Below are 20,646 nucleotides of genomic sequence, written 5' to 3'. Positions count from 1 at the left end.
GGGGGAGCCAGGCTGGGGAGCTTTGGTTTCCCACACCCTTGTGAGCCCAAGGCTCCCAAACCACCTGGCCACTGCTGGCAGAGGGATGGGGAAGAAGGACTGGGGGGATGTGCAGGGAGAAGCCAGACATCCCAGCTCCTGGACCCCAAAATCCCCCTGGAAATGAATGAGGCCCCCTCCAGAGTCATCCACTCCTCTTCCAGCTCCTGCACAGCCCCAGCACCAAGGAAGGGCCATTCCCCCTCCTCTCCTGGGGGAAAGGAGGGATGTGTGGGAAGCAGGGGGTCCCGGGTCCCGTGCCCCCCACCTCAGCCCCCCGTCCCAAACAATAGCTGTATTGGAGTGCTCGGAGCGTGGGGGTGCAGTGAGGCCCCCCTGCCTGGCCCCTGAGCCCCTAAGGAGATTAAATCCCTCCTCACATGAGCCTGGCCAGGGCCTCGTGTCAGGACAGGACACCGGGAGGACAGGGACAGGGAGGGGAAGGGCAGAGCAGTGTTTTGCTGTTTGGGCTGGGGCCAGGGATGTCCCAGGGGCAGGAAAACACACAAACAGCTCTTCCTGGGGTGTAAGAACACGCACTGTCCCAAAAATCACCAACCTGAGCCTCTGCCTTCCCCTGGGGCAAATTTCCCATGTGCTGACGGGAGGACTCTGTGGGACACCTCTGCACCTGCCCCCATGACCAGTGCACCCCCGGAATCACTCAAGTCCCCACACAGCTCTGGTCAGAACTGAGCATGGAGCAGGTCAAAAATAAGGTTTGCTCTCCCCAGGACCAGCCCACGTACCCCAGAACCACCCTGCATCCACCCTTGCTGTGCTGGCCTGGTACAGAGCAGGCCATGGGGATGTCTCCCTTCCCCCGTGGCACACCCTGCTCCCCCCAGCTCCTGGAAGGCTGAGGCCATCCTCTACTTCTGCACCCGTGATCCCATGGGACCCCCAAATGACACGGGACAGGGGAATGGGTTCCTGTTGCCCCCAGGTCACACAGGCCTTTGCAGCCAGGGCATCTTCCCCCTCCCGTGGGCACCTTGGGGCTGCCCAGTCCCCAGAGGAGGGTGACAAGCACTGGGGATCTGGCCCGGGGCAATCTAGGGAAGGTGCTGACCAGGGGGAAGAGGGGGCCAGACATCCTGGGGCTGGGTCAGGAGCCCCCAGGGGTAGCCATGGAAAGGGCACACACAGGTGAAACGTTAAACCTCTGCTCTTTATTTGCTGCCTGCTTCCCTCACCCCATTCCCCGGGCAAGTGGGCCAGAGAGGTTTTCCAGGGGTGACCTGAGCACCAGGAGTGCTCTGGGAAGGCTGAGCAGCGCCAGACTGGAGGAGGTGTGGGGCAGGGGGCACCTCCTCCATGCATCCCCATAGTCCCCGTGGGGACACGGCTCTGCCCCAGCCGCGGGGTGAACACCGGGCACCACCAGCGCTGGTCCCGGGAAAGCTCCATGGAGAGCAGGAACTGCCACCTCCTGTGTCCCACCCACAGGGACAGCGGGGAGGGGCCGGGGCCCCAGCCCCTCTCCAACTCGCCTTATTGCTATGGTCAGAGCAGCAGAGCGGCCGGGAGGGACTCGGGACTTCGCCGGTTTGGGAAGGAGACGAGGACGTGTCTGAAGCCAAGGATCCACCATCGGAGGGTGGGCTCATGTCTCTGGGAAGGGGCAAGGAGGGAGCTGCCGTCTCTGGCCAGCCGGGCCGGTGGTGCCAGCAGCGCCGGGGCTGGCACCAGCAGGGAGGAGAGCTGTGCTCATGTCCGAGGGCAAACACCGTCCATTCCAGGGCCTCCCGCCCTCTCCTGAGCCCGGAGCCGAGGCTGAACAAACTTGTTACAGCTCCAGCAGCAGGGACCGGGGAGAGCAACTGGGAGAACTGGAGAAACAAGCAGAACCCCCCTGCCTGCCCCCTGGCTAGTTGCGTTGGCTGGCCAGCTCCTGGGAGATGAATTTCCGAAGGCGCTCGAGGTACTGGCTGTAGAGTTCAATGTCATTGTGCCCGGCCCCGTCCACCCACAGCGGCTCCACGGCCTTGGGGCAGCGCTCGAACAGCGCCAGGCCATGGGAGAAGTCGATGACTTCGTCCTCTGTGCCGTGGATGATGAGGACAGGAGAGGTGATTTTGGAGATCTTCTCAATGCTGCCAAGAGGGTGGATGGGGAAGAGAGAAGGGGTAAGCACAGGGAATGAGACATTTCCACTCCTCCTGCCCCCAAAACATCCCCTGGGAGAGGGACCAGGAAACGCTCTTTGATCATGGCAGAGCACAGGGAGAGGGGGAGACACAGAGCTTCTGCCAAGGAAAAGATCTGCCCCGGTGTGACAGACAAGGAGCAGACAGCAGTGACAACATCCCTGTGGGACTTCAGCTGGGCTGATGGGAACTGCTGCAGGACAGCCCTTCCCTGTCAGGCTCTGAGGAAGGGAAGCACGGCTGGTCCCAGCCCAGTCCCAAAGGCCATGTGAGGCCATCAGGATGCAGAGCGTGGGCTGGTGGCTCCCAGCCACAGCTTCCGGCCCGGGGACTGTCCCCTGGGCCCCACGGGCCTGGCTGCAAGGGAGAGGCAAAGGAAGAGCTCGTCCTCACAGCACTGCTCCTGCCATCTGAAGAGCAGGAAAATCCCCAAGGAATAACTCTTGGGGGACAGAGGGGTCCCAGGGACACCCAGGGCTTGTGACACCTGACAAGGAGCCAGCAGCACAGCCCCTAAGCCAGTGGGCAAAGTCACTGGGACAATGTGGCCAGGAGGTGATGCCTGGGGACTGGGGTACACACATGGCACAGCCCTCAGGAGGGGGCACAGTGACCCCAGGGAGAGCTACAACTCCCGGAGGGCACCAAATAAATGGCAAGAAGATGCCAAGGGGGATGTTTAAACTTACCACAAAAAATGGCTCACATTGTCACATGTCCCCTGGCTGTGACCAGAGCTGGTCTGGGCATTGCCCCTCCAAACCCCCCATGCCCTGTGCCCGGGGCACTCACTTGGGGAAGGCATCGAACCAATAGGTCTTCTTGGTGTCGGGGAAGGCGACGCGCATGCCGGAGGTGAGCGGGGAGTGCAGCACGATGGCCGCGCACTCGTAGCGGGAGGCCAGGTCAACTGTGGGCACTGTGCCAATGCTCTGTCCGTACAAAATGATGTTCTCCGGGCTGATCCCGTACCTGGCAGAGGACAGGGCAGCTCAGGGGCCAGGCACATCACCAGGAGATACAGCCATGGGGTTACTCTGCTCCGGTCACTGCGCCCACAAGGCTCCTGGAAGGGTCTGGGGTCTGTCCCCTTGATCCTCCCCCAGCCGCTCATGGCTGGGCCCAGAGTAGTTCCTTGTCCTCCCGAAGCACCAGGGAGCAGACAGGGCTAAACTGCCAGCTGAGTTCTGGGGGATGTCAAGGCCCTCACCAGGTCAGGGTTATAGGGTGTTCACACCCTGGACTGCAGCCATGTGGGCAGCTCCAGCTCTGGGTCACACATTGAACCAGGCCTGAGGAAGAGGAGGCAGAGCCTGGCACAGGGCTGCACCCCAAACCTGGCAGGGGAACCAGAGCTGAGCCTGGCACAGCGAGACAGGAAGCACAGCTTGTGCCAAGGTCATGCCCCGCAGCATCCCTGCCCCTTGCATCCCCCAGCTGCTCCCTCTAGAGTTTTCCAACAACCTCTTCCTGCCTCAAGCGGCCCAGGGTTCCCCTTCTGGGAGATTTCCTGTTTTCCTGCCTGCTGGAGCACAGGGTTTTCCTGAGGCCAGCAGGGCGAGCTCCCTGCCCCGCTCACCGTGTGCGCAGCGCCTGCCACGCGGCGTCGATGTCGGAGTAGAGGTTGCGCTCCGAGGGCCTGCCCGTGCTCACGCCGTAGCCCGAGTAGTCGTAGGAGAAGATGTTGCAGTTGATGCGGGTGCCCAGCCCGATGTAGAAGCTGCTCATCTGGCCCAGGTCCACGGCGTTGCCGTGGGAGAAAAGCACCGTGTACCTGGGACACGGGTACGGAACGTTAATCCTGGGCTCTGCCGCCGTGCCGGAGCTCCAGCAACCAAACCCCGGGACACGAAGGGCCAACACCCCTCCAGCCACCTGGTGACACCCCCAGGAACACCCAGACCCTCCTGCTGCCAGAGCCAGGGGCTCGCTCCCAGCAGGAACAGGCAGCATGAAGGCAGGATGATGATTCTGTTCAAGTTTTTGAGTCTATTTTTGGTTAAAAGCTCAGGATTTGGGGCTGTTTGCCCAATGGGGATTTCAAGTAAGAATTCTGACAGCAGGTTTTTTCTCTCCTGAGCCTGGCAAGACACCAGATGCTGAGAGAGAAGTGAATTGTGGGAGTGACAAGGCACAAGAAATTACCACCATAAGGGGAAAAACAATGTTAATCATAAAAATTAACACTAATAGCAGATTGATGGGAGCTTGGCTCCCTTCTGCCAGAGGGAGGGAGCAGGACCCACTCCCTGCTGAGCCCCTGCAGCTGGTCTGAGTGGTCTGTGGCCAGGCTGAGCCTCCGATCCTGGCCTGGATGCCCAGGGAGCCCCAGCTGGAAGTCAGTGACAGGAGGAGCTGCAGGAAGTCAGACATCCAGCAGCACCTGATACCCCACGGTTTGGTAGGCCTGGTTTCCCCCAGCCCAGGTTCTCCCCTCCAGCCCTGCAGCCTGGGATGCTGCTCTTTGAGGACCTGTTTTTCCTGGGAAGACACAGCAAAGGGGTCAGCTGGGGTGACCTGGCCTCCCTCTGCACCTGAACCCCCAAACTGTGCCACTGCTCAGGGAGCAGCTGCCAAGTCCCCTCCTGTCTCCTCTGCCCAGGCAGTGGCAGCAGGAGGGGGTCTCCATCTCACACCCCAGGGTGCCACTGACCCACGAGAGTGACCAAACCCCTCCTGGCTTTCACTCCTATCACTCTTTTCCTTGAGGAACCAAAAGTCCTTGTGAATTTGACTAAACCAGGTTCCCCTGGCTGGCAGTTGCCCAATCCCCATGGTCACCGCAGGGCTGAGGATGGGCAGAAGCAGCTGGTGCACCCTGGTGTCCCCTGAGCAAACAACTGGAGCACTGCAGGGGACTGTGAGACGGCCTGGGGAATCCCCACACCCCTGCAGCCTCTGGCTTTGCCTCTGCTCCTGTTTAGCCCCACTCCCAGTGCGGCCACAAGCCGGACCGGTCGGGGAGCCCAGCTCGCCCATCCCACCTGACACCTCCAAAGCAGGGCCAGCTCCTCCAGCGAGGCCCAGCTGAGGGGGAAAAGGGGACAGGAGCCCCCAGGGCAGCTCCAGGGCAAAGCAGTGCCCCAGCTCACACCCAGTGACTCACCTGGCGCCGGGCACGCAGCGGACGTACATGCAGCCGACGCGGTTCCCCCGGCTGCTCTTGGTGACGAACACCTCGATGTTGTCCAGCTCCCGCTGGGAGTACTGGAAATCCGCCCGCTCCTTCAAGTGCAGCTTCCAGCGGCCCGCGGCGCCGCGCAGGGAGCCCGTGCTGCCCACGGGCTCGGGCTCGGGCACCATGGCGTAGGTGGGCTCCGGGGGCAGGAAGGCGAGCTTGGCCGCGATGCGGCTGGGGCAGGGCGGGCAGCAGAAGAGGCAGCAGAGTTGGCTGATCGACAGCCCGTTCATGACGGCGGCGAGGCGGGAGGGGAGGCGGCCGCGCCCGGAGCGAGGGAGGATCCCAATCGGACAGAGGCCGGCAACGACGCCGGGCCCGGAGACGCGCCGTGCTCAGCCGGCCCGGGGCACGGCGGGCGCCGGCCGTGCAGCACGGCCCGGGGCGGGCGGCGGGGCTGCCGTGTCCATCGGTCCGTCCGGCGGCGGCGGGGGCCTGCGGGCAGGCGGCGGCTCTGAGGGCTCTGTCACCCACGGCCGGGGACAAACGTGCTCCCCGCAGTGTCCCCCCCCGAGCACCTCTGCAGCCCCCACCCAGCACACGCAGCCCCCGCGAAGTCCCAGCTCCTGCCACATTCGCCAGCCCCCGCGGGCAGCCCACGCGGAGGGGGCGAGGACAAGAGCAGGATCCCACACACACCACCCCCACAGCAGCCACACGGCTGATGGGACAAAGAACACCCATCCCCCGGGGCCACCTAGGCGCTCGGGAGTGCCGAGCTCCCCGGGAAAAAGGGGAAAGGGGAGAGGAAGGGGAAAAGAGGAGAGAGGAAAAAAAAAAAAAAAAACGCAACTATTTTCTGCAAGTTTGGGCACAGGCTTGAGCTGAGGAATGTCAAACCAGCCCACACCCCGAGGAATTCGCTCCATCTGCTTCCGAAGGCCTGGGAAAGGGGAGGAAAGGGTGGAAGAGGGATATGGCACTGAAGCTGGGATATGGCACTGAAATATGGCAAAACACTGTGAGCGAAGGGATGCCCCGTGCCCCGGTAGGAGCCAGGCCCCCTCGGGCCGGTGACCATCCACAGCAGGGCCAGGGCCGGTGCCACACCTGGCGCGTGGCAGCCGCGTCCCTCCCAGGTTTGGCACTCCCGGGGAGTCCGGTGGCCTCGCACCTGCGTGGGGTCCACGCGGGGAGGTGGCACCAGGGGCCACTAACACCGTGTGTCACACGCACACGCTGGGACAAAGCCAGGCACCGGCCGGGGACACCGCGTCGTGGGTGGCCAGCCCCGCCCGGCCCCTGCCCTCGCCCCACGCCTGCTGTGGGGCGTGACCCACGCACACACGCCGACCCCACACCCATCGAGGGGGGTCCGTGCTGTACCCAGCCACTGACCGCTGTGCGGCCCCCACCATGGACTGGTGGGTGCTCCCCCCTCCTCTGACAGGCACGGGACCCCCACCCCACACACGCTGAGCGGGCTGGGGCTGTGGGACCCCCACCCTGACCGCACAGGGGCTGTGGGACCCCCACCCGCACACCCTGACCGCACACACATTTCCCTCCATCGCCTGCTGCGGGACCCCCAGCACGGACCCCTCCCCCCAACTCACCCCCACCCCAGAGCGGTGAGTTCTCCCCCTCCCTGTCCATCGCGGCCCTCCCACCTTGCAGACGGGAATGGAGACCCCCACTCACACTGCCCCTCACTGATCGCTGAGGGACCCCCAAACACACACGGAGCAGTGGGACCCTCCCCGATCACTGTGTGCGTGTCCCCACAGCCCCACCGGGCCCGTGTAAGTCCCCAGACCCCACCCGACCTCCTCCATGAGCCCGGGCTGGCCCGCGTGGCTCTGCCCCTGCCCCGGGCCACGCCGCCCACCGGGAGCCTCTCCCGCCTCTGGGGGGTTTCACACACCCTGCCCGGCCTGCACCTCCCGCTGGGGGGGTCCCACACCCCCACCGACCCGCGTGGGCCCCCCAAACCCACACCGACCACAGTGACCCCCAAACCCTCACTGACCACCGTGTACCTGGGACACGGGTACGGAAGTAACGTTAATCCTGGGCTCTGCCAGCCGCAGCTCCAGCACGGGTATCCCCGGAGGCCAGCAACCAAACCCTCACTGCCCACTGTGTCCCCCCAAACCCTCACTGACCACTGCGTCCCCCCAGACCCTCACTGACCACTGCGTCCCCCAAACCCTCGCTGACCACTGTGTCCCCCCAAACCCTCACTGACCACTGCGTCCCCCCAGACCCTCATTGACCACTGTCCCCCAAACCCTCACTGACCACTGTCCCCACAAACCCTCACTGACCACCGTCTCCCCAAACCCTTACTAACCGCCGTGTCCCCCCTCACTGCCCACTGTGTCCCCTCCAAACCGTCACTGACCCCCGTGTCCCCCCTCACTGACCAGCACGGCCTCCCCCGCGTGCCGGGGCCTCCCGTACCTCCGGCCGCGCGGCGGGACCCCCCGCTGCACGCCGCGAGCGCCCGGCCGGCGGAGCCCGCCCCCCGCAGGCTGTCCCCGTGCCGTGCCGTGCCGTGCCGTGCTCGTGTGCCCCCGAGCCCCGGTACCTGCGCATCCCCGGCCCCGCTGCCGCTGCCCGAGGCCCCGCGGCCGCTGCGGCCTCCCAGGCGGGGGCGGCGCTGCCCCCCCGGCCGGAAGTGACGCCATCGCCCCGCGCCCGTTGCCATGGGAACAGCGCAGCGCGGCCTGGCCTCGCTCCCGCGCCCCAAAATCCCAAATGGCGCTGGGAGGCACCTCTGGAGATCACCCAGCCTGGCTTCGCTCCCCCCCCAAAATCCCAAATGGCGCTGGGAGGCACCTCTGGAGATCACCCAGCCTGGCCTCACTCCCCCCCAAAATCCCAAATGGCGCTGGGAGGCACCTCTGGAGATCACCCAGCCTGGCCTCGCTCCCCCCCAAAATCCCAAATGGCGCTGGGAGGCACCTCTGGAGATCACCAGCCCGGCTTCGCTCCTGTGCCACAAAATCCCAAATGGCGCTGGGAGGCACCTCTGGAGATCACCAGCCCGGCTTCGCTCCTGTGCCACAAAATCCCAAATGGCGCTGGGAGGCACCTCTGGAGATCACCAGCCCGGCTTCGCTCCTGTGCCACAAAATCCCAAATGGCGCTGGGAGGCACCTCTGGAGATCACCCAGCCCAGCCTCACTCCTGCAGCGGGTGGGCTTGGAGTGTCTCCCGAGGGAGGCTTCACCGCCTCGCTGCTCAGTGCTCTGCCACCCGCAGTGAGAAGCCCTTCCTCACCTTGAGGTGGGACTTCTGGTGGTTTAGTTTAGTTTATGGCCACTGCAGCACTGCAAGGAGCCTGGTGCTCACGTTGGAGATGTTTATGCGGATTGGCGAGATCGCCTCTTGTTGGAAAATATACCAAGTTTAAAATTTTTATTTCCTAACTTTAGTCACGCTTGTTTGCCTTGGCCCCTTGTTCGCCTTGGCCCCGGGGGATGGGAAGTTTCCCTCCAAAGCATTGTTCCACCAGGAGCAATGAGGAGTTCGGGGCTGAGAGCGGCACAAGAGATACACAAGAGATAAAGGCTATGAAGGGCCACTGGCGAAACATCTGCCACCATCTGCTCCACACCTGCCCCCTGGCACGGCTGGAGACACCTGGAAAAGGCCGATAAGGAAATGCAAATTAGGAGTGAAGAACTAGGTAACATCAGAGGCCAGGAAATCCATATCCAAGAGGAAACCAAGCATTAAGAACTGCACAAGTTGGGACCAATGAACATTCAACCGATGGATTTTTCTATGGGTTTGGGACCGTATAAAATTTGACAAAAATCTAGGAGTTTGAGAAAAATCATGGAGCGCGGTCCCCTGCGGCTGAAGGGCAGCGGGGGCTCCCTGGGGGCCGGCAAGCGGGAGAAGAAGGCGAAAGACAAAGCCCAGATCCCGGAGCAGATCCCGGGCAGCAAGGAGCAGCAGCAGGAGGAGGAGGAGAAGCGCGGGCTGGACAAGCGGACCCCGGTGCAGGAGAAGCAGCAAATGGAGCGGATCCTGAAGGCAGCGTGGGAAAGCCACAAGCAGCGAGAGGAGGAGTCCAGCAGGCACAGTGAGCACTGCCACATTCCCAAAGTCAGCGGCACGGAATGAACGGGCTGCTCGGCACGGCTCCGGAGCTGGGTTTGGTTTCTGTCAATGTCAGTCTGGCTGTTCTCCGTAGTTATATTCTTGAGTTTAACTTCTGAGCTTTTATGACTTCATAATGTCTTATAGTCTTTTTTTTTAAAAAAAACCAAACATCCAACACTCTCCGTCTACTCTGGATTAACCAAGCCCAGCTCCCAGTGTCTCTCCTCACCAGAAGCTCCAGGCCCCAAATCACCTCTGGGGCCTCCACTGGACCCTCTCCAGTAGCTCCTTGTCCTTCCTCTCCAGAACTGGACACAGCAGCCCAGATGTGCCTCACTAGGGCCGAGCAGAGGGGCAGGATCCCTCCCTGCCCTGCTGGCCACACTCCTCCCGATGCCCCCAGGGTCCCAGTGTCCCCCTGGCCCCAGGACACTCTGCTGCCTCAGGGACAGTTTGTCATCCCCCAGGAGCCCCAGGCCCTCCTCTGCAGAGCTGCTCCCCAGTGGGTCACCCCCCGCCTGTGCTGGCCCCTGGGGTTTATCCTCCCCGGGTGCAGGACCCTACACTTGCCCTTGTTGAACCCCCTTGGGTTTGCCCCCTCCCAGGCCCCTCTGAATGGCAGCACGGCCTTCAGGGGCCTTCAGGAGAGTCAGTCACTCCCCTGAAACCTGATCAGTCCATTCTATCCCCCGCAGGTTGCTACACGAACTGAGCAGGGCTGGAGCAGGCACGGATCTCTGGGAACTCTGCTGTGCTTCCAGGCCCCTCCGAGCTCTGCACTCAGCCAGGCCCTCCCCACTCCATTTTCCCACATCTCCCGTGTCCACCTGCAAAGATGTCACGGGAGGCAGCGTCCAAAGCCTTGCTGAAGTCAGTCCTGGTGCCAAACACTGCCCAAATGCCCCCACGTGGGGAGGGGGGTGGCTTTGGGGGCCTGTCCCAAACTCCCTTTCCTGCCCCACGGAGGTGACAGCAGACAGGAGGGAACCCGGGAGAACCTCGGAGCCCCTCAGACCCAGCCAGGGCTCCCTACTGAGCCAAAAGGCAAAATCCCAGACTTGTCAGGGCTGAAGTGACCCCTGGAGATCCAGCCCAGCCCCTGGTGGAGTTGAGATCAGGGGGGTGCAGGTCTGGGGTGCTCTGATCCCCAGCCAGCACCAGGTACTGTGAATGATCATCCACAGGGAAACTGAGGCACAGAGCCCCACAGCCACCCCAAAAGAGCCAAGCCAAGCCCCCCAGGCATCCTGCCTGAAACAAAGCACCCACAGCATCCAAGCAAACTAGACTGTGTTGTATTTACACTCATGGACAGGGAGGGAGGAACAGGGAAAAGGGCGGTGCTGGAGAAGCAGGTGGCTGTGGCCTTTCCCAAGGATCCACGGGAGCTGCTGCACTTCCTCGGGGCTGGTGGCCAAAATTCCTGCATCCCCTGAGGGTGAGGGATCATCCTCAGCCAACAGCTGGGCCAAACCCAGCCTGGCCACCAGCTCTGTGCTGGCCCAGGTGTGTCCAGGGCTAACACGTGCAGCCACTTGCATGCTCCAGACATGTCAGTGTTATCCAGAAGGAAAAACCTGAGGAAAAGGCTGGCAAGAGGCAGCCTCGCTCCTCTCTGTGCTGCAGGGGGGTTTGCAGCAGTTTGGGAGGTTCAGATGCTGCCAGCAGCAGCACAGGATAGCAGCTGGCACAGAGCACACGCTGCTTTGGCTGGAGCAGACTGCAAAAACCAAACACTCCAGCACCTGGGCAGAACTGCCACAAGCAGGGCAGGAAAACAGCCTTTGGAAGGAAGGAGCTGCTATGGTTTCCCCCAGCTGGGCCCTGCAGCTGTGCTGACACCAAGGGAAATGCTTCCAAAGCGTGGGATGGCCAGCAGAGTGGGACAGAGGCTGCTGCTTGTCCCCCGGGACACATCCGGGTTTCTCTGCTTGAGAAAGCCAGAGTTCCGTGGCCACAGCCCCGCTCCTGGTGTTCCCAGGAATCCCCTGGGCATGGAGGAGGCCGTGGCTGTGCCCCAGGAGCCTCTGCCTGCCTTGTGCTGCACCCCTGAGCCCCAGGTCCTCCCAACCGAGCCCTCCAGGTGCTCTTTCTGGAGTGGTACTGAGTGGCATTTGGTTTTTCCCACACCTCCCTTCCTGTGTGAGTGCGTGAGAGCAGCCCTAGAGCCTTCCACGTGCCTCTTAGGGTGCTTGAGGCCTCTGAGCGTGTTCACTGTACCCCAAAGTTCTCCTTCTGCCTTTCCTTGCACCCCAGAGCCCTCCCTGGGCCTTCCAGCACCTCAGGGAATTCTGAGTCTCAGTGAGCCCAGAGCCCTCCAAGCACCTCTCCCTGCTCCCTGGGTCTCTCCATGGGCGTTTCTGAGCCCCCACCTGGACTTCTGGGCACCCCAGGACCCTCCTCGTGACTTTCCCTGTGCCCCAGTTCCCTCTGTCTGGCTTGCAGAGCATCTCCTGGGGACCTGGCCCTGCCTCTCATCCCACAGGGAGGGAGGAGGCAGAGGAGGGCAGCTGGGTGGGCTCCCCGAGCTCTCCCCAGTACCAGCATGGCCCACATGGGAGGAGGGGACCCCACTGTCACCTGGGTGCAGGGACAGGTCCAGAAGCAGAGGCGTGGGGACCTGAGCTTTGTGCACAACCCTGATGAGAGCGACTCGTGTAAGGCAGAAGGCAGGGAGAGAGGAGAGAAGGGAGAGGAGAAAGGGGAAAGAGGGGAGAGAGGAGAGCAGGCACAGGCAGTGCTGAGGGACACACACCTTGCTGGGAAAGCAGCCGGGGTTATCCAGGGGTGCTGAAGCAGGAGGCTGGAGCAGGGGTGTCCCTGGCTGCCTCCCTGTGAGAGAGGCACAAGGCAGCAAGCAGAACCTCCTGGAAGGTCCTGCCCTGCCCACATCACTTCAAGCCACAATATAACTTCCCTGTGCCAGCATCACTGCTCAACCCCCTTGGTGCTTCTCCAACAGCGTCAGCAGAGGGTGGGGAGAGGGGTCTGGGGTGCTGAACTACAGAATCAACTTTTGTGCATCTGAGAGCAAACACCTCCCGGGGAGCAGACGGCAGCCTGGCTGCCAGGATCCCCCAGCTCCCGGGACTGCAGGCAGAGGGAACAGAGTCCAGCAGCTGCTCGGGGACTGCAGCCACAAGCCCTGGGTGCTTTGCAGGACTCGGAGCCGCCGGGAAGGGAAAGGCTGCCCGGCAGAGCCCGGCCGCTCATACTGCCCGGCAAGAGGCAAGTGCCAAGGTCTTAGCGCCGGAGCAGCGGGGCAGGACGGTCCCTTTTCCTCTGGGAAGCTGGTTGAGAACACATCAGCTGAGCTGTGGCTGTCGGACAGGCAGGAAGGGAGAGGAGGAACACCAGCTGACTGCCAGAGGTGCGAGGAGTCCCCGTGTCCAGGTGCCGGTTTGTGAGCACTGCTGGAGTCACCCTCGCACCGCCGCAGGGGCTGGGAGGAGGAGGAGGAAGGCCGGGAGGAAGGGGAGGAGCACCAGGCGGCCTGGCTGCAGTTCGAGCTGCTCGGACCCCTTCACAACTTCTGGATCTTCTCGGCGATAACAATGGGGTTTTCCTTGCGGATCTTCTCGGCAGCTTCTGCCTTGTAGTCGTAGGGGCAGGCGTGCATGTCAGAGTACCGGTGAATGGCACAGAACAGGTTCCCGCAGCGGCAGTCGAAGCCTGAGGGGAGGAAGAGCGGGGACAAAGCCACATCAGACCCCATCCAGCAGAGCAGGAAGGCGTCAGGGCCTGGCTCCTTCCTGCCACGCCAGGAAATGCCACCAATGCAGAGAGAGGGGCAAGGGAGGGTGCCTGCTGTTCCCCACAGGCCAAAGGGACTCTTCATTTGGGGAAGACCATGGGTGGCTCTTTGCTTTCCTCTGGCTCAGGAGCTCCGTGTGCTTTGGGCAGCCCCAGCTGTCATGTGGGAAATGCTCCCAGAGCAGCTGCTGTCCGTGCTCCCTGGGGACAAGGGACGTGCCAGGCACTGCAGAGTGCCAGACTGCTAATCCAGACCAGGCTCCCCAGGCAGCCCGAGCTGGAGCTCAGCCCTGTGAGCCAGTCCAGCTCCCCAGGGTCACACAGCAGCAGCTGGACTGACCAGCAGCAAGCAGCAGAGCTGTCACCACCTTAGGATTATGTTTGAGCTATTTAGGCTTCAAAACTCCCACTTTAGTCACTTCACTCTGAGACAATGCTCAGAGTGCTACCATTAACACAGCACACTGGGAAAGCAAGGCAGGGAGCGAGCAGGGGATGTGCTGCAGGACAGCAGGAAATCTTGCTGGCAGGGAATCATGCTCTGTCCCTTCATTTTTTTCTAACTACAGGCTGTAAAGCCCACCAACACCTTGCTCCAAGGTGCCAGTTTACTCCTGGTTGAGAAAACTCATTTTATCCTAAATGCCCTGAATTCACAGGAATTCTCTGTAAGTTGAATCCTAAAGAAGAGAACTTCTCATAGTTTAAAGCTTGTAAGGAAACCCTCAATCAGGAAAACAATCCTCTCTGCACCCTGAAGGCTGGGCACAGAGTGCCCAACCCTGATCCAGGTTTATAAACCCACCCCCTATTCTAGGACAGTACCCATGGATTTCCAGGCAAGCTCAGGTTCAAACTTTCCAGTCTAGACTTTGCCAAAGCCTCTTATAGCCATGAAAACAGCCAGTCCCTGGCTGCTGGATGCCCCAAGCAGGCTACAGAAGCAAGTACTCTGCCAGAACACCATGACCTGCACAGCTCCAGAGTTAACTTTTTTCCAGAGAAGTACTAAATGCCAGAGATAATTTAATGGAAGGATGTTTTTATTAGCAAACTACAGCCAAATTAATTGCTTCACTTTCCAGAAGCTGTTTTCCCATTGATAGCAGTGCCCTGACACCATCCCAGCACTTCTCTCTCCAGCTTTACAGGCTGCATGCTGAGAGCCATCCTACTTTCAGGAAGCTAACAGTGGAAATCAGGCAGCATTAACAAATGGGATGAGTCTTGGAGAGGGATTTTCCATTTGGGTCTACCTCAGTTCATGTCACTGTTACGAAAGCTCTACCACGGACCTGACCGGGAGCGGATTCTGATCCACAGTGAGCTCTGCCTTCCTCTGCAGCAGCTTCTGCCAAGAAGCAGGAACAACCAAGAGGTGCTGCCACATCCAATCCTGCTCCCAAGGGCTGCCAGGACCCTGGCAGTGAGTGGGATGTTCCCCAGGCTGCTGCCTCAACCAGCGCTGTTGCAGGTCGGAGTTCTCCTCCCTCCTCTCCTGCAGCACCACAGCTCCAGGATGGATTTGGGGAAACCTCCAGCCTCTGACCCTCCAAACCCAGCAGCACCACAGCACTGTGCTCACAGGGCTCTCCCCTGGGACTGCTTAGGGCACGGGGAAGTTTTCCCAGAGCCAGGCACTTACCAGTCAGCCCAATCTTCTTCCGGCAGGTGAAGCAGCGATTCTTCTTCGGTTTCGGTTTTTCCGAAGCCGTCTTGCCCTCAGCCGTGCTCTGGGATATCTCAAGCAGGGTACCTGAAACAGAGGCAAGAGTTTTGCTGGCATTCTTGATAAACCAAGCATTCATTTTATCACAGGAGCTGCTTGAGGCTCTGATGACTCTCTGTGTGCACACTGCTCTGGCTGACATACCCCAAACTGTGAGATTTGCCTTGTTCCACCGAGATCTCCACCTCACAGCTTTCTCTCTGTTTCAAATGTCTTAAATCCAAAGCTGAGGTGGTCACTGGGCAGTGACTAGATAGTCACTACAGCTCAGCTGCTGTACAGCAATACAGCTGCCAGCTGAGCCCACAGTTAATCTTCACAGGGAGAAAAAAGTTAACCCCTTGTAAGTACTACTAATTATTTTTGCTGACTCTTATGTAAGTGTTCCTCAAATGTAGGTCTTAGAATGCTTTACACAGATATCCATCACTGCCTCTAATCTACCAAAGGGAAAACTGAGCTCTCAAAGCCAGATTGTTAAAGGTCACTGATGCTTAGCAGGATTTCCTCCAGTACCTAAGCAGGTTAGAGAAGTCAACAGGAGGGAGGAGCTCCAACTGCTCCTTGGAGCACCTGCAGTGCAGGCTGCTCTGAGGAGACAAAACAGAGACAGCTTTGTGAAGCTGACCCTAAACAACCTCCTCAAAATTACACAGGCAGATGAAAGGGGCAGGCTCTCCCAAGCCTCTTTTAACAGTCTCTCACCTGCCTGTTGTAAATCGTCTCCTGGGCTTGCAGGCAAGAGATTACCTAACCCAAAATGCCCAGCCATGTGTGGTGACTAAAGCCCTAGCTCATTAACAACCAACAGCTCCTGGATTTTTTTAGCTTTCAATGCAAGGAAGCTGTCAGCTGAGCAAAGGAGGGTGTCTGCATGCAGATCACCTGCTTATGGCATCAGCTGGAGGATGTGCCACACTGGGCATTGACTCTGCTGCCCCTCAATCACATCAGGGCACTAGCTGTGTAACACCCCCAAGGGACAGGTTCCCCCATCACACAGGGTGACAACAACAGGCCTCCACTACCCCCAGGCACTGTCACAACCGAGTCACCTCTCTCGAAGCCTGGGATGGATCCATCTCCCTTCCTCCCCCTCGGGAGCTGGCAGGGGAGTGCCGCCAGCAGCCGCCGCGTCAGGCTGTGGGACGCTCCGGGCTCGCTGCCATTCGCTGGGAGAGGCGTCATGGAAGATTATCCTCCTGCCAGCCACTCGAGGGCTGGCAGCCACTCAGCCCTCAGCCCACAGAGCAATCTCTATCAGCCTGCCCTCGAGCACAGCATTTGCTCTCCTCCCTGTCACCAAAACACGCTTCCTCCTCAGCTCTCAGGTGTGCCTTTACTGCCAGGAGGGGACACACCCCAGGGTCAGCAGCTGTCCCTGCTGCTCCAATGGACTCCTGAGCTCAGTGTCACTCAGGCCTGTGCAAAGGACAAACCAAGCACCCTACCTGATGAGGAAGAAGCTGATGAAGCTTCATCTGTCTTGCTGAATTCCTCTGTCTCGTTGCTGGTTTCCTCTCTGGATATGCTCATGGCCGTCATCTGATGGGTCACAGGAGTCTGAGCACTGGGAGCATTTGCAGCAGACAAACAAAAAGAGAAAACACAACTGTTTTCATTTGATAGACAGTTATGTGGGAGAGACCTTCAGCCCGTAAAGTTTATTTCCTTATATTCAAAAGTAGGTCAGGAGCACAGCAGGTCAATTCCCCTTGAGATCAGGGATCAAAGTTCTTTATAGACATAAATGGAATGAATCTGTGATGATCTCAGTTTCCTTTTGCACCCAATTATATCTCAAAGCAAGGCAAGAGCCTATCCAAACAAGTCCAGGGGCAGGGAAACACAGTTATGAGTCAGGGCTGTAATGTGATGGTAGAGCTCCGTGCAGCTCTGTCCTCCTTCCCATCAAACAGGCCCAAGGCCTCTAATCCTGCTGTTACAGCTTTCAGACTGGGTCATCAGCAGGTGCTTTCACTTAGAATCACACAACATTCTGAGTTGATGATCCTCGTGATCCTTCCAAGTCCAACTCTTGGCCCTGCACATGAAAACCCCAAAAATCCGACTGCTTGGGACTGAGCAGAAATTGAACAGTTGAACACAGCCAGGGACAGACAAGGTGCACTGGCTGCAGGAGAACCAAGATGCCATTTAACTTACTACCAACCCTCTGATACCTCACTCTACACATCAGCAGCAGCAGATTGAGGGACATCTCAATCTTCCAAATAAACCAGAGACACAATGCAAAGTTTGACACAGCCTGTTCACAGACATATAAAGGATGACAGCCTGTCCCTTGTGTCCCAGAGCTGGATTTTAGCAGGGTTTAGATCCCCTCCCCTCCAGACTCTTCCCCTACCTGGCTTTTGCATCCTCAGGTGTGGAGTCTCCCTCCACGCACTGTCCCGCGATGGCCTCGGAAGCCATGGGGCTGCTGCTGGGACCGCTGGGTGCTACGAGACAAGAGCAGGCTTGGTCAAGTCTCTGGAAATATCAGCACATTCCTCAGGTGCTTGACAGCCAAGGAGAAAGCAGGACAAGCACTTCCAGCAGGCTTTACACTCCTGTTCCCTACTGGAGCTGGGAGGGCACACTCCTGTTGGGATCACTCCCATATCCCTGTTCCTACACTCTCCTCTCCAAATTTGTGCATTAGACTCGTGGGACACCAGGGCTGTCTAGATCTTGCACCCAATGGCACTGTGTAAACTTCTCCAAGGTGTAAGAACCAGATCCTCATCTGCTGAAAGGAACGGGCTTCAACAGACACATATGGGTTTGTGTCAGCTGAGGATCTAAGATGGGGTCTTAGGAAAAGCCTTTGTCAGGAAAAGTCATGTTCCTGAGCATATTTTGTGTGGGTGACTCAAGGCAAGCCATGATGAATTCCATGACCCTCAGGAATAAACTGTGGAAGAACTCTCAGAGGCATTTCTCACTCTGTACATGTGGCATCTGCACAACCCCCAGCAAAAGAAATCCCTGCTCACGTTGCAGAGAGCATCCTTCCCCTGCTCCCACTCCAAGTGCAGGAAACAAACCTTGTAAGTCATGGCTTTTAGATATCACACTGTTAAGATAAGAATATTATAAAAATAGGCCAAATAAAATTTCATTGTGGGGCTTTGTCATGGTTCCCAGCAGTCAGCATCTAATCAGGGAGCAGGAAATAGCTGAAAGCTGGGATCACCATTAGCACATGTGAAATTCTACAGTTTACTGGAAGGTGCTGGCTGGGACAGGGCTTCACAAACTGGTGAGACTGGGAAGGAAGCAAGTGCCCCTCCTAACAGGGAATAGAAATGCTTGAGGGCTTGGATCCTTGATTTAGAGCTTTGGGTATCCATGGAAAGGGAAAGATGACTTTTCTAGGAGGGGGTAAATCTGCTGGTGGCCAGGTACCAGTGCCATGCTGGACACAGTTTGTATCCAGACACCCATTCAAGACAGATTTCCAGGAAAAAATCCTCTACCTGGAGGGCTTATCCGGTCACTGCTCTGCTGCCTCTGCAGGAACTCCTTGTAGCACACGGAGCACATGCCGTTGGTCCGGGGGCTGCCATAGAACCCGCAGCCCGTGGTACACAGCAGAGGCACCTGCGTCTGGTTCGTCTCCTGAGCCATCCTCGCCCCTCCGAGGCACCGAGCTGCAGCCAGGAATCAGAAATAAACCCGGGACAGCTGTGAGGGCCGAGCGCTCGGGCATTGTGTGCTGCAGCTGATCAGGAAGGAGCACAAAGGATCCCAAGAGAGCTCGGTTCCTGCACGTGCACAGCCACACGACCCCAGGCCCTCGAGCACTGGGGGCTCCTAAAATCCATGTCCTGGAGCCCTAAGCCACCCCGAGCTGCTCAGAGCCAGACTGGAAAGCCAACAGGAACTGGCTCCCGGCTCTCCCTGCTGCACCACGAGGCTCCCTAAACTCCCGGTGACACACGAGCGCGTCAGACCCCAACAATCCGCTCTCCAGCGGTACCAAATGTGCCCCCACAGCACTACTGATGCCCCCTCTGAACACCCACACCTCACACGCCCAGTGCAGGCCCAGTCAGTCACATTTTGGTTTTCATTTCGAGCCTGGTTTAGTTTTTTAATTCTCAGGAAGATGACGCAAGCGATGCAGAAGGAACCCACTGACGCTCTGCTCTGACATACGTGGGTAAGGGGAACGTTCGCATGGTTAGGCTGGAAATAAGGATAAGGTTTTCTTTCCAGCAGGAAGATGCGATTCCAGAACACCTTCCCGGGGAAAACAGCTGACATGCTGAAACCTAATTTTAAATTTAATCTTAATAATTTCTCTCTGGATCACATGCAGTTACCTTCAACCCCAGGAACTGGCCCCTTCCATCCACACATGGTGTAGCATTTACAGGGCCAAACCCACCACAGTGCTCCAAATGAGAACCATGAGGCACAAACAAAAACCACACACAATTCCAATGAGTGTGGACAACGTGGCTGCAGCCAGTCCAAGTCTGACACAGAACAAGGGGAGAGGATGTGCCTAGGACCATGGTGGGCGCGGGTGGCTCCAGCTCGGGCACAAAGCCACGGCGCTGGTAGCAGGAGCTCCCAGCAGTGCTGCCTTTGTGGGGTGCACCAAGTACCCACGACCTCCCAGCCAGCCCTGCCGCTTCCCTTCCTGCTCCTACAAAACTTGCTCCACCGAGGGAATAAAGGAGACAAACACGAAATCATTACCCTGCCAGGAGCGCTCCCGTGGGCCGGAACCGGATCACCTCTGGTTTATCCCTCCTCGTCCTCAGCTGGGGGATGCGGTTTCGGCTCCGCACCCGGGGGTGCCCCGCGGAGCTCAGACCAGCGCTGCCATCGCCGCCCCGGGACCCTCCCGGCCCGAACCGGCCTCTCCTCGGGCACTCGCAGCCAGGGCAGCCCCGGTAGCGGAGGATCCCTCGGGGGTCGCGGATGGCCCCGCTGCCACACGGACAAACCTCGGGCAGCTGCTGTCGATGGAGTCCCTGCAGAGAGAAGCGGCCGCGGGCTCAGCCCTCCCCGGGCGCCGCAGGGCCCGGCCGCCCGCACGGGCCGAGCCGCGGCCGCCGCCGCGCCCGGGCGGCCCGGGGCGGCCGAGACCCCCGCCCGGCCGCGGAGAGACCCACCGCCCCCGCCCGCCGCCGCCCCGGCCGGGCCCCGCGCCCCGCTGCCGGCCCGCGGCGCTAATCGAGGCCGGGGCTCCGCGGCCTGCGCCGAGCAGCAGCGCCGGGCGGGCCCCGCCGGCCGGGCCCCACTCACCGGCGGCGGAGCAGGCGGGCGGCCCCGGGCCGGGCCGGGCCGGCCCCGGGCGGCTCAGGCGGGCGGCGGGCACGGAGCGCTGCCGGGAAACATGGCGGGCGCGGGCCCCGAGCGCCTCCCCCGGGGAGGGCCCGGGACGGGGGGGACGGGACGGGGGGGACGCGGGCCCGGGACCGGGCCGGGGCGGCGGGCGGAGCCGGGGGCGGCGGGGGCTGTGGCATTCCTGGGGACACGGGCGGGGGCTGTGAGACCCCCGGGCAGGGGCTGTGACACCCCCGGGCAGGGGCTGTGACACCCCCCGGGGAGGGGACAGGGGCTGTGAGACCCCCGGGCGGGGAGGGGACAGGGGCCGTGACATTCCCCGGGGACACGGGCAGGGGCTGTGACACCCCCCGGGACACGGGCAGGGGCTGTGAGACCCCCGGGGAGGGGCTGTGACACCCCCGGGCGGGGGCTGTGACACCCCCGGGGAGGGG

At 60.3% G+C, this 20,646-nt stretch overlaps 2 protein-coding genes and 1 pseudogene across 3 annotated transcripts; 1 reads left to right on the top strand and 2 right to left on the bottom strand.

Moving 5' to 3' along the window:
- Positions 1-1,189: 1,189 nt before the first annotated feature.
- On the bottom strand, positions 1,190-7,972 carry ABHD17A (abhydrolase domain containing 17A, depalmitoylase). The gene is made up of 5 exons (XM_021528300.4): positions 7,898-7,972; positions 5,296-5,802; positions 3,769-3,963; positions 2,982-3,161; positions 1,190-2,135 (listed from the first exon to the last, which is right to left on the bottom strand). The coding sequence occupies exons 2-5, from the start codon at positions 5,598-5,600 to the stop codon at positions 1,910-1,912; spliced, it is 906 nt and encodes a 301-aa protein (XP_021383975.1). The 5' UTR covers positions 5,601-5,802; positions 7,898-7,972; the 3' UTR covers positions 1,190-1,909.
- Positions 7,973-9,153: 1,181 nt separating this feature from the next.
- LOC146765068 (protein FAM32A pseudogene) lies at positions 9,154-12,060 on the top strand (annotated as a pseudogene). The gene has a single exon (XR_014950297.1). The product of XR_014950297.1 is annotated as a protein FAM32A pseudogene (transcript).
- On the bottom strand, positions 10,697-20,287 carry LOC110469472 (AN1-type zinc finger protein 5). The gene is made up of 7 exons (XM_021528241.3): positions 20,171-20,287; positions 19,619-19,896; positions 18,388-18,561; positions 17,274-17,367; positions 16,357-16,475; positions 14,822-14,932; positions 10,697-13,095 (listed from the first exon to the last, which is right to left on the bottom strand). The coding sequence occupies exons 3-7, from the start codon at positions 18,536-18,538 to the stop codon at positions 12,947-12,949; spliced, it is 624 nt and encodes a 207-aa protein (XP_021383916.1). The 5' UTR covers positions 18,539-18,561; positions 19,619-19,896; positions 20,171-20,287; the 3' UTR covers positions 10,697-12,946.
- Positions 20,288-20,646: the final 359 nt, after the last annotated feature.

This window comes from Lonchura striata, chromosome 28 (assembly GCF_050655825.1).
Source record: "Lonchura striata isolate lonStrDom1 chromosome 28, ASM5065582v1, whole genome shotgun sequence".
Lineage (NCBI taxonomy): Eukaryota > Metazoa > Chordata > Aves > Passeriformes > Estrildidae > Lonchura > Lonchura striata.
The sequence above is the reverse complement of the archived record's forward strand: the minus strand, read 5'-3'. Positions and strand labels throughout refer to the sequence as shown.

What these genes read in the sequence shown, in the direction of transcription:
- LOC110469472 (XM_021528241.3), bottom strand. Translation starts at nt 18,538, where the DNA reads ATGGCTCAGGAGACGAACCAGACGCAGGTGCCTCTGCTGTGTACCACG. An exon ending in ATCAGCTTCTTCCTCATCAG is followed by an intron (nt 14,933 to 16,356) that starts GTAGGGTGCTTG and finishes CCTCTGTTTCAG; the next exon opens with GTACCCTGCTTGAGATATCC. An exon ending in GAAGAAGATTGGGCTGACTG is followed by an intron (nt 13,096 to 14,821) that starts GTAAGTGCCTGG and finishes TCCTCCCCTCAG; the next exon opens with GCTTCGACTGCCGCTGCGGG.
- ABHD17A (XM_021528300.4), bottom strand. Translation starts at nt 5,600, where the DNA reads ATGAACGGGCTGTCGATCAGCCAACTCTGCTGCCTCTTCTGCTGCCCG. An exon ending in CGCTGCGTGCCCGGCGCCAG is followed by an intron (nt 3,964 to 5,295) that starts GTGAGTCACTGG and finishes CCCGTGTCCCAG; the next exon opens with GTACACGGTGCTTTTCTCCC. An exon ending in TGGTTCGATGCCTTCCCCAA is followed by an intron (nt 2,136 to 2,981) that starts GTGAGTGCCCCG and finishes CCCTCTTGGCAG; the next exon opens with CATTGAGAAGATCTCCAAAA.